This window comes from Panicum virgatum, chromosome 3N, assembly GCF_016808335.1.
Source record: "Panicum virgatum strain AP13 chromosome 3N, P.virgatum_v5, whole genome shotgun sequence".
Classification (NCBI taxonomy): Eukaryota; Viridiplantae; Streptophyta; class Magnoliopsida; order Poales; family Poaceae; genus Panicum; species Panicum virgatum.
This window is the reverse complement of record NC_053147.1, coordinates 20,961,308-20,975,548: the sequence shown is the minus strand read 5'-3', so window position 1 is coordinate 20,975,548 and position 14,241 is coordinate 20,961,308. Positions and strand designations below refer to the sequence as shown.

General features: G+C 46.4%; 1 protein-coding gene across 1 annotated transcript; it reads left to right on the top strand.

Moving 5' to 3' along the window:
* Window positions 1–7,461: 7,461 nt before the first annotated feature.
* LOC120665017 lies at window positions 7,462–8,712 on the top strand. Its single transcript, XM_039944433.1, has one exon. The coding sequence runs from the start codon at window positions 7,538–7,540 to the stop codon at window positions 8,303–8,305; it is 768 nt and encodes a 255-aa protein (XP_039800367.1). The 5' UTR covers window positions 7,462–7,537; the 3' UTR covers window positions 8,306–8,712.
* Window positions 8,713–14,241: the final 5,529 nt, after the last annotated feature.

Genomic DNA, 14,241 nt, shown 5'->3' with positions numbered 1-14,241 from the left:
GCCACCATGAAGCGCAAAGCGGATGAGTTTCGCGCACTGCAGCAAGGGAGCATGTCTGTGGAAGAATACACCTACCAGTTTATGGAACTTGCCCGCTATGCACCAGAGGAATACACCTACAAGGATGAAAAGAAACAGGACATGTTCAAGAAGGGATTGAGCCCAGAACTCCGGACCTTGCTTACCCCTCAGATATACCCGGACTTCAATACTCTGATGAACATGGCCATTCTCACAGAAAGGGCCAAAGCTGAAGAAAGGAAAGAAAACAAGCGCAAGTTCCTGGAAAATAAGACCCGCCAGCAGAACTGCTTCCAGAGACCAAGAAGCTCCAGCTATACTGCACCAGGATCTCAGGCCCCAATGCAGTACAGGACCCAGTCCCAAGTGACAGGCCCCCAGGCCCCTAACACACAGTTCAGGAACCATAACACTATGAGAGCCCCGCAGAACAATGCCAGCCAAGTCACCACCAACAACAACAATGCTAGAGACTGTTTCAACTGCCATGAGACAGGGCATTACATTGCCAACTGCCCATATGCCAAAAACAAGCCTGCTGCATCAGCCTTCTCCAACACGGTGAATGAGCCCAGGCCACCTGTATCCGGAGCCAACCGTGTCCCCGTCGGCAGCAACAACAAGGGCAACAACAATAGCCAGCAGCCTTATGGACGAGCCCGCGTCAACCACATCAACGCGCAGGAGGCTCAGGGTGCACAAGGAGTGGAACTTGGTGAGTTCCTAGTCAGCTCAACTCTGGCAACAATATTATTTGATTCTGGAGCCTCACACTCATTTATATCGTCAAGCTTTGTGGATAAACATAAAATACCTACAGCACTACTAAAAACACCCCTATTAACCCGGACGCCCGGAGGTGACATCAAATGCCAACTGGGTTGTTTACGGGTAAGGATCAATTTAAGTGGGGTAGAATTTCTAGCCGATCTAGTAGTACTTAAGTCTAAAGGAATAGATGTGATCCTTGGAATGGACTGGTTGAGCCTACACAATGGTCTCATAGGTTGTGCTGACAAGGTAGTACACCTAACCAACTCAGACGGGACGCAAGTGACCTGCCATACTCGAGGAAGTGGACCAAACCCAATGGTTTTTAGTATGGATGGGAAATCCCTAGAAGGAGTTCCAGTGGTGAATGAGTACCCTGAGGTTTTTCCGGAAGAACTCACCGGAATGCCACCAGACAGAGATATAGAGTTTGTCATAGAACTTATCCCCGGAACCTCTCCTATTACCAAGAGACCCTATAGGATGGCAGCCTCAGAACTAACAGAGCTGAAGAAACAACTAGAAGAGTTACAACGAAGTGGTTTTATCAGGCCTAGTTCATCCCCGTGGGGAGCCCTAGTCCTATTTGTCAAGAAGAAGGATGGGAGTATGAGGTTGTGTGTGGACTACCGTGCACTGAATGAGGTTACCATCAAAAATAAGTACCCCCTCCCCAGAATCGATGATCTCTTTGATCAGCTAAAAGGAGCCAAGTACTTCTCCAAGATTGACCTGAGATCAGGATATCACAAGCTCAAGATTAAGGAAAGTGACATCTCAAAAACAGTTTTTGTCACCCGTTATGGGCAGTTTGAGTTTACTGTGATGTCATTTGGACTCACTAATGCACCTACTTATTTCATGAACCTCATGAACAAGGTATTTATGGACGAGTTGGATAAGTTTGTCGTAGTCTTTATTGACGACATACTTATCTACTCCAAAAGTGCTGAAGAGCATGAGCAACACCTTAGAGTGGTCCTGGAAAAGCTAAGAGCACATAAGCTATATGCCAAGTTCAGCAAGTGTGAATTTTGGCTCGAGAAAGTAGCCTTTCTTGGTCATATTCTGACTGCAGAAGGAGTAGCAGTCGACCCCGAGAAGGTTGAGGCAGTTTCCAATTGGCAGCAGCCGACCAATGTTAGTGAAATCGGAAGCTTCCTTGGTCTAGCTGGGTATTATCGGAGATTTATTGAAGGATTCTCCAAAATCGCCCGGCCCATGACGGAGCTGCTTAAGAAGGAAAACAAGTTTGTTTGAACGGAGTCTTGCGAAAGGAGTTTCCAAGAATTGAAGAAAATGTTGACGACCGCCCCAGTGCTGACCCTACCGGATATCCATCGGGACTTGGTCGTCTATTGTGATGCATCCCGACAAGGTTTAGGGTGTGTTTTTATGCAAGATGGGAAAGTAGTTGCATATGCTTCCCGCCAACTCAAGCCTAATGAGCAGAATTACCCAACACATGATTTGGAATTTGCAGCCGTAGTACATGCCCTCAAAATCTGGAGACATTATCTGATCGGGAATAAGTGTGAGATTTACACTGACCATAAGAGTCTAAAGTACATTTTCACCCAACCAGATTTGAATTTAAGGCAGAGAAGGTGGCTGGAATTGGTTAAGTATTATAATCTGGAAATCCATTATCACCCCAGCAAAGCTAACATGGTAGCTGATGCTTTAAGTCGGAAATCTTATGGACCCAAGGATGCCCATCTGCAAGAGGAAATGACACGATTGAATGTGCACATTGTCCCTCGAGGCTCCAGCCACAAGATGAGTGTCCAACCCACCCTGGATGATAGAATCAAAAAAGCCCAAGGATCAGACAAGGATTTAATGAGAATCCGCAAACATACCGGAGAAAACAAAGCACCGGATTTCCGAGTAGACGAAAAAGGAACCTTGTGGTACAAGAATAGAATCTGCGTGCCCAAAGAAGGGAACTTCCGGCAAATGATCATGGACGAGGCTCATAACTCGGCGTATTCCATTCACCCAGGGTCCACCAAAATGTATTTGGATTTAAAACAAAAGTATTGGTGGAATGGAATGAAGGCGGACATCGCCTAGTTTGTCGCACATTGTTATATTTACCAAAGGGTCAAAGCCGAGCATCAGAGGCCGGCTGGGTTATTGCAACCATTACCCATTCCGGTTTGGAAATAGGATGAGATTGGCATGGATTTTGTGGTTGGTTTACCCATGACCCAAAAAGGAAATGACTCTATATAGGTGATAGTGGATCGACTTACCAAGGTCGCACACTACTTACCCGTACGGACCAATTATGGTGGAGAAAAATTGGCCCAACTCTATATAGACCACATAGTGAAATTACATGGAGTGCCAAGCAAAATTGTTTCGGATAGAGGAACCCAGTTTATCTCAAAGTTTTGGAGAAGCTTGTGTAAAGCCATGGGTACGAAGCTGGATTTTAGTTCGGCTTATCACCCCCAGATCGATGGTCAGACAAAGAGTAAATCAGATTATGGAAGATAAGTTAAGTGCTTGCGTTCTTACCTATGGCAAGGACTGGAAACAAAGTTTACCCTATGCAGAGTTCTCATATAACAACAGTTATCAAGCAAGCTTAGGCATGTCACCTTTTGATGCTCTTTATGGAAGAAAGTGTAGAACCCCTTTGATGTTGTCAGAAGTAGGAGAACATACTTCAACCGGACCAGCTCTCATAAAGGAGGCAGAAGACCGTGTGGCCGAGATTAAAGAGAAGCTAAAAGCAGCTCAATCACGGCAGAAGAGTTATGCAGACAAGCGAAGAAGAGAATTATGTTTTGAGGTTGGAGATTTTGTATACCTTAAGGTCTCTCCGATTCGAGGAACTTGAAGGTTTCAAGTCCAAGGAAAATTAGCCCCTCGGTATATTGGACCATACCAAGTAGTGAAAAGAGTTGGAGCAGTAGCATACCGTATTCAATTGCCTGAAGAAATGTCGGATATACATCCAGTATTTCATGTGTCTCAGCTCAGAAAGTGCTTGAGGGTACTCGAAGAAGAAGTAGTACCAGTGGAAACAATTGACCTGCAAAAGGATCTTCGGTATCAAGAAGTACATGTCAAAATTCTGGACACTGTCACAAAAAGAACAAGGAACTCAGAAGTACAAATTTGCAGAGTGCAATGGAGCAGACACGGAGTAGGAGAAGCTACGTGGGAACGCGAAGATGCGTTAAAGAAAGAATATCCCCATCTATTCAGAACTCAGTCGAATCTTGAGGACGAGATTCATTTTAAGTGGGGTAGGTTTGTGACATCCCAGAAAAATCACCGAAATAATTACTCCCTAAAAATAATTTTTAAAATCTTTTCCATTGTTGAGTTCAAATCGTTCTAAATCTTTTTCTGTCCAAACTCCCAATGTCCTGAAATCTTTCCCGGCGATCCGCCGTTCCGACACCCGTACCAATCCCCATCCCATCTCTCTATTTCCTTTCCCCGTTTTACGTGCGTGTCGCTTCCCACCGAAGCCGCGCAGCGCGCGCGTGGCCGACCGCCGCCGCGAATCGCGCCGGCAGCTCTCTCTTTCCCTCTCTCTCTTTTCTTTTCTTTTTTTTTCCTTTTTCCTTTTTCTATTTTCTTTTTCTCCTCCTTCTCCTTCTTCCTTCTCCCTCCTCCTCCTTTCTCCCCCTTGCGTGGCACGAGCAGAGCAGCTCGGCGCCGGCCGTCGCCCCCACTAGCGGCCCCCTCCTGCCTACCCTCCCTGTGTAGCTGTGCCCCCTTGCCCGCCTCGATGCGCGTGCGCTCCCAAGCAGCAGAAGCGAAGCTCGCACGGAGCCGAGCTCTCGTGCAGCACGCCGCCGTGCGGCGCCTCGCCGTTGGCCGCCGCCCATCCACTTGCGCCACCCCCTCCCCACTTGTTGTCCTTCCCTGCACGCCCCATCGCCTCACCGTTGCCTCGTCGTCGCGTCCGTGCCGCTCCACGAAGCCGAAGCCGCCCCCACGCCATTAATGGCCGCGTAGAGCTACCGGCCGCCGTCCACCACTCCCCGCCCCTCCCCTGCCTCGCTTGGCCTATAAATAGGCCTCCGCGCAGCTCTCCACCTCCATGAGCTCGCCCCACCACCGCACGCCCCCTCCCAAGCCGCGCAGCATCGCCGCCACAGCCGCCGCTGCTCGCCTCCGCCCGCCGCCGTGGAGCCCCCTCCTCGCTGTGCCCCAGCCCAAGCCGAGGTGGGGAATAGGTCCCCCTCGTTCCCCTCTCCCTTTTTCCCCTCCCCTCGCCCGCCGCTGTGCCCAGGAACCCTGGCGCCAGGGCGCCGGCGAGCTGCCCCCCCTCCTCTGTTCCCATGCGTGAGGAGGAAGAAGATGGCATTTTTGCCAAAAAAAACCCTCCCTTCCCTTCTATTCCTTTAAGACCCCCCCCCCCCTCTTATGGTCTTTTCCAAATAAACCCGCCATGTTTCCCCTATTTAAGAAATAACCCCTCCACTATATAAACATAATTTCAAATAGGTCCCTGCTCCTTTCTGAAGTAACACAAATACTTTCAAAATTATAATCAAGTCCTTCCACTCTAAAAAATAATTACAAAGAAGCCCTTGAACCCCGTTTAACCCCTAACCACTCCTTCAACTCATTATTTCATGCGCCAAAAATCCTCCGTTTGCCCCGAAACTTTACCACGCCGTTCTAACATAATTCCGGCCATGCCATTAAGAAATCTCCCAAAAATATTCTTTCTACCATCATTTCTTAAATTATTCCTGATTCGAGCTCAACGACAAAACGTCTATTTCTTTTTATTTATTGTGTGTTTGTTTGAATGCGCCGTAGATCACGGAGTGACCGTGGCAGAACCCGTCGACGAGTAGTACCGCGAGCAGGTGTGCGAGGACCAGCACCGCGAGCCCGAACCCGAAGGACAGTACTTCAATCAGGACTTCCTGGAAGTCTTTGTGAACGGCAAGTTCAATCTCATCTTTTGATTGCATATTTCGACCCAGTTTTATAAACACAACCTATTGGCCTGTTTTATAAAATTACATATATTTTTACTACTGAAATATGGTTGGATAGCCACCCTTGATTTGTTATAACCATTCCTTGACCACCTAGATTAACGTCTATATATGATTTATTCTTTATGGATGTTAATCGCTGCTAAAGCGCCGCTTAGGACCCAGTACTCGTTTTATTACACTCAAAAATGGTTACAACATGCTTTATAAAAGGGAAAATGCGTGAGTATTGAGAAAAGGGAAATTGGGTTATAAAGAATAAAATGTTAAGATGGGATGGATGAATGGCATTCCCTGTGTGGATTGTCATATGTTGGAGGCTCGTACCGATGTGGTTGAGCAAGAAGGTTGGGAGATATCCATCTTGTCGCAATTAAGGACCGAGTTGATGTGTCATCTTACCTAACTCAACTATCGTGCAAACCACTCAACCGTTGTGTGTGGCAATGACTTAGCATAAACCCCACTAGTTAGTCTGATAGCCATCAGGAGAGCTGAGAGCAACGGGTGATCAAGGAGAAGGGATAAGGTCGTAATGACTTATGCCCCAGTTAAACCTCAGTGATAGGTCAATGGCCCCTTGGTGGAGTCCGTGTTGGCTAGTCAGGTCTAGCTAAGGTGGGTAATGACTTTGTTGGGATCTGCACCGACACTAAAATGATCGTGCTGTGGTACCCCATTTGTGGGTAAAGTTGTACACCTCTACAAAGTTAAAACATATTCGAATAGTCGTGCCCACGGTATTGGGCGAGTTACGGTTTGGTCACATAACTAGCTTCTGGGATGGATGGTTCCATGGTGTGAGTTGTTTTTGGAAGGTGTCCGGCAGATGTGCCGTGAGCTACTGCAGATGAGGAGTCCGGTAGCATTTAAAATTTGGATCCTTTGTGTAGGATCAACCCCACTGATTACTCGGTTACTAAAGAATTGCTTTGGGAAAAATTCTTTTCAAAAATAAACTCTTGCATGTGTAAAATCTAACTTTAGTGCAAATAAACCTCAGCCTTATCCTTGGTTTATCCTGTGCATATCTGTGTTACCCCCTCCGTGGATGGGGTTGGACTTGTTGAGTACTTTTGTACTCACCCGATATATATTTGTGGTTTTCTTCAGAGAAAGATCTGTTCTTCGTTGTTGAAGACGTCGAGTAGAAGTTGCGTCCGAACCCCAACTTTACCTGTGGTGTTGGCCCTCTGCAAGATGCTTCTGCTAGCGCGTTACTCTGAGCCCGAGTTGGATCCCATGTGAGTTGTGCTTTGGTGTATCACCGTAGCTATTTTATTACTGATTATCGTTTGTATCGAGTGTCCGCCTCCTTGAAGGTTTGTACGGTGATGTACCATCTGATGTAATAAATGTGTATCAGCCTCCTGGGACTGATATTTGCATCACATTTAAGTCACCTCTTATGAGGGGACGCTTCAGAATCTAATGATACTTGCTTAACTAAAAAAGAATCTAATGATACTTAGTTGGTATCGTAAATGTTATTATTTTATTGTATAAATTTGGTCAAATTTGAAAAAATTTGACTCTCCAAAATTTTTGGGATGACTTATAATTTGGAACGTAGCAAGTAGCAATGTTCTTGGCCTAACAGAGTTTAGGAAAAAAAAATTGTAACAAATAAGATAAAAAAGATTAGAAGCCTTCTATCCATAATTCCATCTGAGGTCGTAGCCGGCGGCGGATGGAGGCAGAGGACACGCCGGCGATCTGGGGCTGGTTAGCTCTGACAAGAGCGCGGTTTCTAGTGACGATTAATGAGGGCGATCCAATCTGAGGCCTGCACCGCGAGCTCATCGCCGACGATGGACCGGTGCGCGCAGGGGCTGGTCGCGCGCGTCTCTGTCGCGGTGGCCGCCCTCGCCACGCTCTCGCTCCTGTACCTCTTGCGCCACGAATCCGCCTCCTGCTTCCCCGCGCCGCGCTCCCTCGCGCTGACCCTCTCGCTCGCCCCATTTCCCCGCAATTCCTGCGATGCAGCCTCCCGCCGCGTGGTCCCGTCCGACCGCCGCCTCGCTAAACTGCGCCTCTCGCCGCGCTGGCGCCGCCGCACCGCTGCCCTGGCAGCGTCCGCCTTCCCCCCGCTCCGCGGCCTCGGCTTCCTCGCCGCCCCCTCCCGCGTTCTCTGCCTCGCCGCGGGCGCCGGCCACGCGGTCGACGCGCTCCGCGCCGCGGGGGTGGCGGACGTGACCGGGATCGACCTCGTCGACTTCCCGCCGCTCGTCCGCCGCGCGGACCCCCACCGCCTCCCGTTCTCCGGTGGCGCCTTCGACCTCGTCTTCTCGGATGACCCCTCGGCGATCTCCGGCGCGCTCTTCCCGTCCCGTCTCGCCGCCGAAGCTGAGCGCGCCGTCCGCGGCGGGGGCGGCATCGCGCTCGCGGTGGACCGGCAGATCGAGACCGCCGCCGTCGCCGCACTGTTCAAACAATCGCGCATCGTGGATGTGAAGGTTGTCACCTTGGATGGCTCCCAGGTTCGGCTGCTCATCTTGCAGAGCAATGGCACCACTTCAATCCCACACTGACTCGTGTATCATTCACTTCAGTTATAGTAAGTTTTCAAAAAAAAAATCACTTCAGTTATAGTCATTTACTAGTGATGATCGTCGGCTCATTCTCTGGAACCAGATGCATTTTAGGGAGCTAAATTAGTGGGGAAAATCAGTCTTTTGCATTTGGTGAAATTGTGGGGGAAAAGTAAAGTAAAACTAAGGGAAAATGAGGACCGGTGCTATTTCATGAAGAGCATGGATACTTACAGTGCGGTTTTACGGATACCTAGATTAGAGGTGCTGTTTTATGAACACCACTTGAAACAAGTGCTATTTCATTGGTTCTCCCCCCGAAGTATGATTCATCATGGTCAGAAAAAAAAGATGAAATTGTTCATTATCTGCAAGTCAGTTGCATTGCATGGGATGCTTTGCCCAAATGAATGTGCCGTCATCCATGGTGTCTCTTGAGCATTCCATTACACTGCTGCAAACTCCTCGCTCCAAAATCACCTGTATCCACACAATTGTGCAGCCTGAAAGATTGCAAAGCACAACTGAATGCCCTCTCAGGCTTTGACAGCTTGAAGGCCCCTCTGTTCTGCTTAATCTCTCTAGTTATGTAACATACCCCTGGGTATTAGGATTGACGTATATTAGCTCCACACTGAAATGAAGTTTCCTAGAGTTGTATCCATGCATATGGTTCCTAAGCAGGGAACTGAATATTTGCAGTCTACTAAAATGGCTGCTTGCAGATGCTAGGGACTAAATGCAATGGCATCCAAGTATTCAAGAAGTGCATTGCAATTGGTTAAACATAATCTGATCACCTTTCCATATTCAGATTCTAGATTGCAAAGGAGAGAAGAAAAGGTCGATCTTATTAGAAGGCACCAGTTTAAAACATTACTGAAGCTGCATAACATGTATTCTAAGGACGTGTTTAGATGATGTGCCCAAACATTTTGGGACTAGAATCTTGCTAATTTGAAGTACTAAATGAAGTCTATTTACAAAACTTTTTACACAGATGGGTTGTAAATCGCGAGACGAATCTAATGATGGTAATTAATTCATGATTAATCCATAATTAGTGGATACTTATTGTAACATCATTGTTGCAAATCATGGATTAAGTAGGCTCATTAGATTCGTCTCGCGATTTACAGCCCATCCGTGTAAAAAGTTGTATAAATATACTTCATTTAGTACTCCATACATGTGTCTAAATATTCAATGTGATGTTTTTGGGTGTAAAATTTTGGGATTTAAACAGACCCTAACTTTGTAAACAAAGATATAGCCCATAGTGAAGCAGTTATTTAGACAGTGACTCCATTACCATTACTTGGTCTCGCGCTGCTTTGTCAGAAAACCAGTGTAGCAGTGTTGGCCTAGAGAATTATAGACATGCAGATTCAGTCACTGACTGAAGCCCTGTTTAGTTCCTGAAAAATTTTGTAGAGTATCCGTCACATCGAATCTTCGAATACTTGCATGGAGTATTAAATGCAGTTGGAAAAAATAACTAATTACACAGTCTAACTGAATAACATGAGTTGAATTTTTTAAACCTAATTAGTCTATAATTAAATATTATTTGTCAAATAACAACAAAATGTACTATAGTAGCAAAACCCAAACTTTTCACCAACTAAACACACCCTTAATGTCTTCCCGTGTACTCCATGTTTTCATGCGACCCACATTCGGGTGTACTGGAGTTTAACTGCGATGATGATGGTTTGAGTTATTTGTGATGCAAGCAAACTATCTGTCTAAATGACTTTTAGAATCTTCGATGGTAATTGTCAACAGATGTACTATACCAGGTAGCTATGGATGGCTAAAGATTCATGTGCACTTGCAATAGGAACTGCACTATATCTTGGTCGGCCGTGGCTCCCCTCCAGACCTTATTCGGTTGCAAGGGGATTGAAAGGGATTAGAGGGATTGAGAGGGATTAATTATAGATTTAATCCCTCTCAATCTGTTCTAATTTCCATGGATCCTCTTCTGAAGAGGATCAACTAAACAAGGCGCTATCGGAGTTGGGCCCGTGCATTTCGCAGTTGGTTTCCAGATAAATTCAGGGTCACCTTGGCACCAGGCACCAGCAACACGTTCTGGTGTAAGATCAGTCTTAGTGTATAGTTTTATGATACAGTTATTTAGATGCAATATGTGTTTTATGGTACAGTTATTTAGATGCAATATGTGTTTTATGATGATAAAATTTTTCTTACATTCTATAAAATTTCATCATTCACCCTCCTGCTACGTCACTAAAATTGGGCCTACCAATCCTTGGCTGGACGTCTTGTACCCAGGATGGTTTTATTTTTAGGAACGGTAGAATGATTGGTCCTCATCCGAACCAGTGAATGACGCTATCTACCATCACTTCAGGTCAATTCAGATGAACTATTCACCATTGACAAACTGGGCTGAATGTTTATTCCTGCCGGCCTAACCCTGCCTGATGGGCGACTTGGCTTGGGCCTATAGGCTATAGCCTGTTAGCTTTGCTTGTGCGTGCGTCCATTCGGATGTGCAATGTTGGTGTTGCCCAACCGGAAGGTCCACACAACGCCACCATTATAAATCCCCGTGCCCTTGTAAGGCACTTAGGCGCTGTTTAGTTATCACCCCAAACTCAGTAAACACAAAAAAAACCATCACATCGAATGTTTCGACATATTCATAGAATACTAAATAAAATCTATTTATAAAACTTTTTGCATAGATGGGCTGTAAAACGCGAGACAAATCTAATGAGGCTACTTAATCCATGATTTGCAACAGTGATGCTACAGTAAGCATCCGCTAATTATTAATTAATCATGGATTAATTAGCATCATTAGATTCGTCTCGCGATTTACAACCCATCTGTGTAAAAAGTTTTGTAAATAGACTTCATTTAGTACTTCAAATTAGTAATATTCCAACACAAATTTTTTTTGCGCTGTAACTAAACAGGGCCTCACTCTGTTCGGTGGACTGGAGCTGGAGCTGGTGGCTGGAGTAGTGTAAGAGAAAAATACTGTTGGCTGGCTAGTGGTTGGAAGCTAGTGCCGGAGCGGTGTGAGAGAAAAACACTGTTGGGCTGGAGGTTGCTAGAGCTGCCGAACAGAGTGACTCAAAATTTTACAAGGGAGACGGAAACAACAGCGGTGATACTGTTGCGTTGGAAATTCAGCACGCCTAAACAGTGACCGCGAGATCAGAAGGTCTCCATCTGTTTTTTTTGTTTTGCCTGGTAGCTGGTGCTAATTTGTTATGGAAGAAGTACTACTAGTTGGCTAATGATTGATAATTGGTGTTGATTTATTATGAAAAAATACTACTAATTAATTGGCTTACAAACCAAACGAACGTAGTGAGCTAACAGTTCACGGCCTTTCGTTCACGGATCAGCATCTGCATCCTACAGCCGCTGGAAATGCACGAGATTTTGTGAGAAGGGTAGCGATCTGCACACCACTAGCGTGAAACTACTACTACTACCTTTTTTTTTTTTGAGGGAATACTAATACTACCTGTGGTACATACATTAAAAAAAACTACTACTACTAGTACAGTCCGTAACTCTACATAGGCCCCGTTTAGTTTCCAAAAAAAATTTTACACTACATGTCACATCGAATTTTCGGACACATGCATGAAGCATTAAATATAGTTGAAAAAATAACTAATTACACAGACTAACTGATTATCACAAACTGAATCTTTTAAGCATAATTAGTCCATAATTAGATATTATTTGTAAAGTAATAATAAAGTGTGCTACAGTACTAAAAATCCAAATTTTTTCACCAACTAAACACACTCGTACATGGTCGAGACTTCGAGTTCGAGAAGGTTCAGAAACGACTTCCTTTTCGCGAACGCTGTGGCGCGCCTCTGATTCTGAAATGCCCATACGTTGCGCAAGCGCTATCTGGTATCTGCTGAAATTCCTAATCATGTCCATGAGGCCACCGGGCGACTGTGCGTCTGCAGAGCCCTCCGGTCGTGCGCCTGTCGGCTTCAGGAACAACGCCGGCTTCCAGCCGATGGCAGTGCCGCCGCGCCCGTGCAGAACGGAGCTGCTCGTTCGGCGGCTGGCCCGGGCCAGTAGGGCGCTGTCGCGGGACGGCGACCCGGCGGCGGTCGGCCGGCCGGCCGGGATCCCCCGGCGAGATCGGAATGTCCCCGCACCTCCTCCTCCTCCTTTCCAGAATTCCAGGGGGGCTGCGCGCGCGGCGTGCAGCGACGACACCGCTCGCGCTCGCCGGCTAGCTGGCTGTTGGAGGCATGCAGGCACCGGCCCGGAGGCCCCGGACGCAACCCAACCACACCCCGCCGCTGTGCATACACAACGATGCCATCGCGGCGTGCGTCCCCGGCCGTCGTCCGACGCGCGTGCACTGTCGGATCGATCGGATGCCGCCGCGCGAGCGGGCTGCTGCCGATGTGCGTTCAATTCCTGCCGTGTGCCCCCCGTGTCGCGACGCGTCGTCGCGCGCCCGGCCGGCACGACGAGCGTGTCGAGGACACTGTGGCGCGATCATTGCTGCTGCTGCTGCTGCTGCTGCTGGACGGATCCGCGATGGACGATGGGCCATGGAACGCGCATGGGCCGTGTGGTTGGCGACAAGCGGGAAGGACATGCGCGCGCCACCTAACGGCGTGGCGCTGCCCTTCGTCTCCCTACCGCCCCTGCATCCACGCTAGCAGCGGGTCGATGACATGGACCTCCGGTCGTGCTGTCGTGTGCAACCTACTAAGCATGGATCACACGGAGTGTGCGTCTTAAATAAGGTGACCGTGACGGATCGGATTGGACTAAGCTTTTTGTGTTGTGAGGGAATATTAAGGTTCCTACAAAAATACCACCTCTGTATTATCCACCACTTTCTACTTCAGAATTAACCCAAAGTAACCAAGTTTATAAATTATCAATCTTTGCCACATCTGATTAAAAGGGTACATTCCTCCCACACCGCATGTATTCGAAAGATTATAGTTGCATGCATGTATTTCTCTGACTAGTGCGGTAATTTCTAGTCTCCGAGAGCGGATGTGAAAAGGTTAATTTGGTTGGCCAATTACGAAGGTAATATAGATATGTGATATTCACATGATGATGTATTTCGCGAATGTTCGTCTTATAAATGGGTAAATTGTGGAGCCATCCTTCAACTTATGAGGTGATTCATACAGCCTGTACATTCTATACCTATTGTTGTTTGTGTGTAGTGTTATTTGTTAACTACTCCCTCCGTTCCAAAATGTAGATCGTTTTAACTTTTTTAAATTCATATATTTTGTTATGTACCTAGACATATGTTATATCTAGATGCATAACAAACACTATGAATCTAAAAAAACCAAAACGACCTACATTTTGAAACGGAGGGAGTAGATTCATGAACTACTTCATCTCAGCAGGTACGACTCCACCACCACAGCGGGAGCACACGCAGTCTCAAATGATTTGTTTTGCACACATACGTACATCCAGTCCCTTAATAATTGTTCACGCAAAAAATCAGATGGTGATATTTACGTACGTAACAAATTAAACGCATCAGGATCTAGGATACCTGCTTAACTCTAGTGCAGGTCTAAATCTTGAGGTTCATGGCGTGCTAATCAATTTGACAAGTACTCCCTTTGTTTCAAATTATAGGTCGTTTGAATTTTTAACTCTAAGTTTGACCGCTCATCTTATTCAAAAAAATGTGCAAACATAATAATCAACTTTAGGTCATTCTTAAATAACTTGTATTGATAAAGCAACCCACAACAAAAGAAGTGATATTTTGCACAAATTTTTTTAATAAGATGAGTTGTCAAACTTGGGATAAAAAGTCAAACAATCTATAATTTGGAATGGAGGGAGTAATTGATAAAGAAAAATATATTGATAAGCAAAAGGAACGCATCGGCTGGGATTCTGAGAAGTTCCAACATGAAACG

What these genes read in the sequence shown, in the direction of transcription:
- LOC120665017 (XM_039944433.1), top strand. Translation starts at nt 7,538, where the DNA reads ATGAGGGCGATCCAATCTGAGGCCTGCACCGCGAGCTCATCGCCGACG.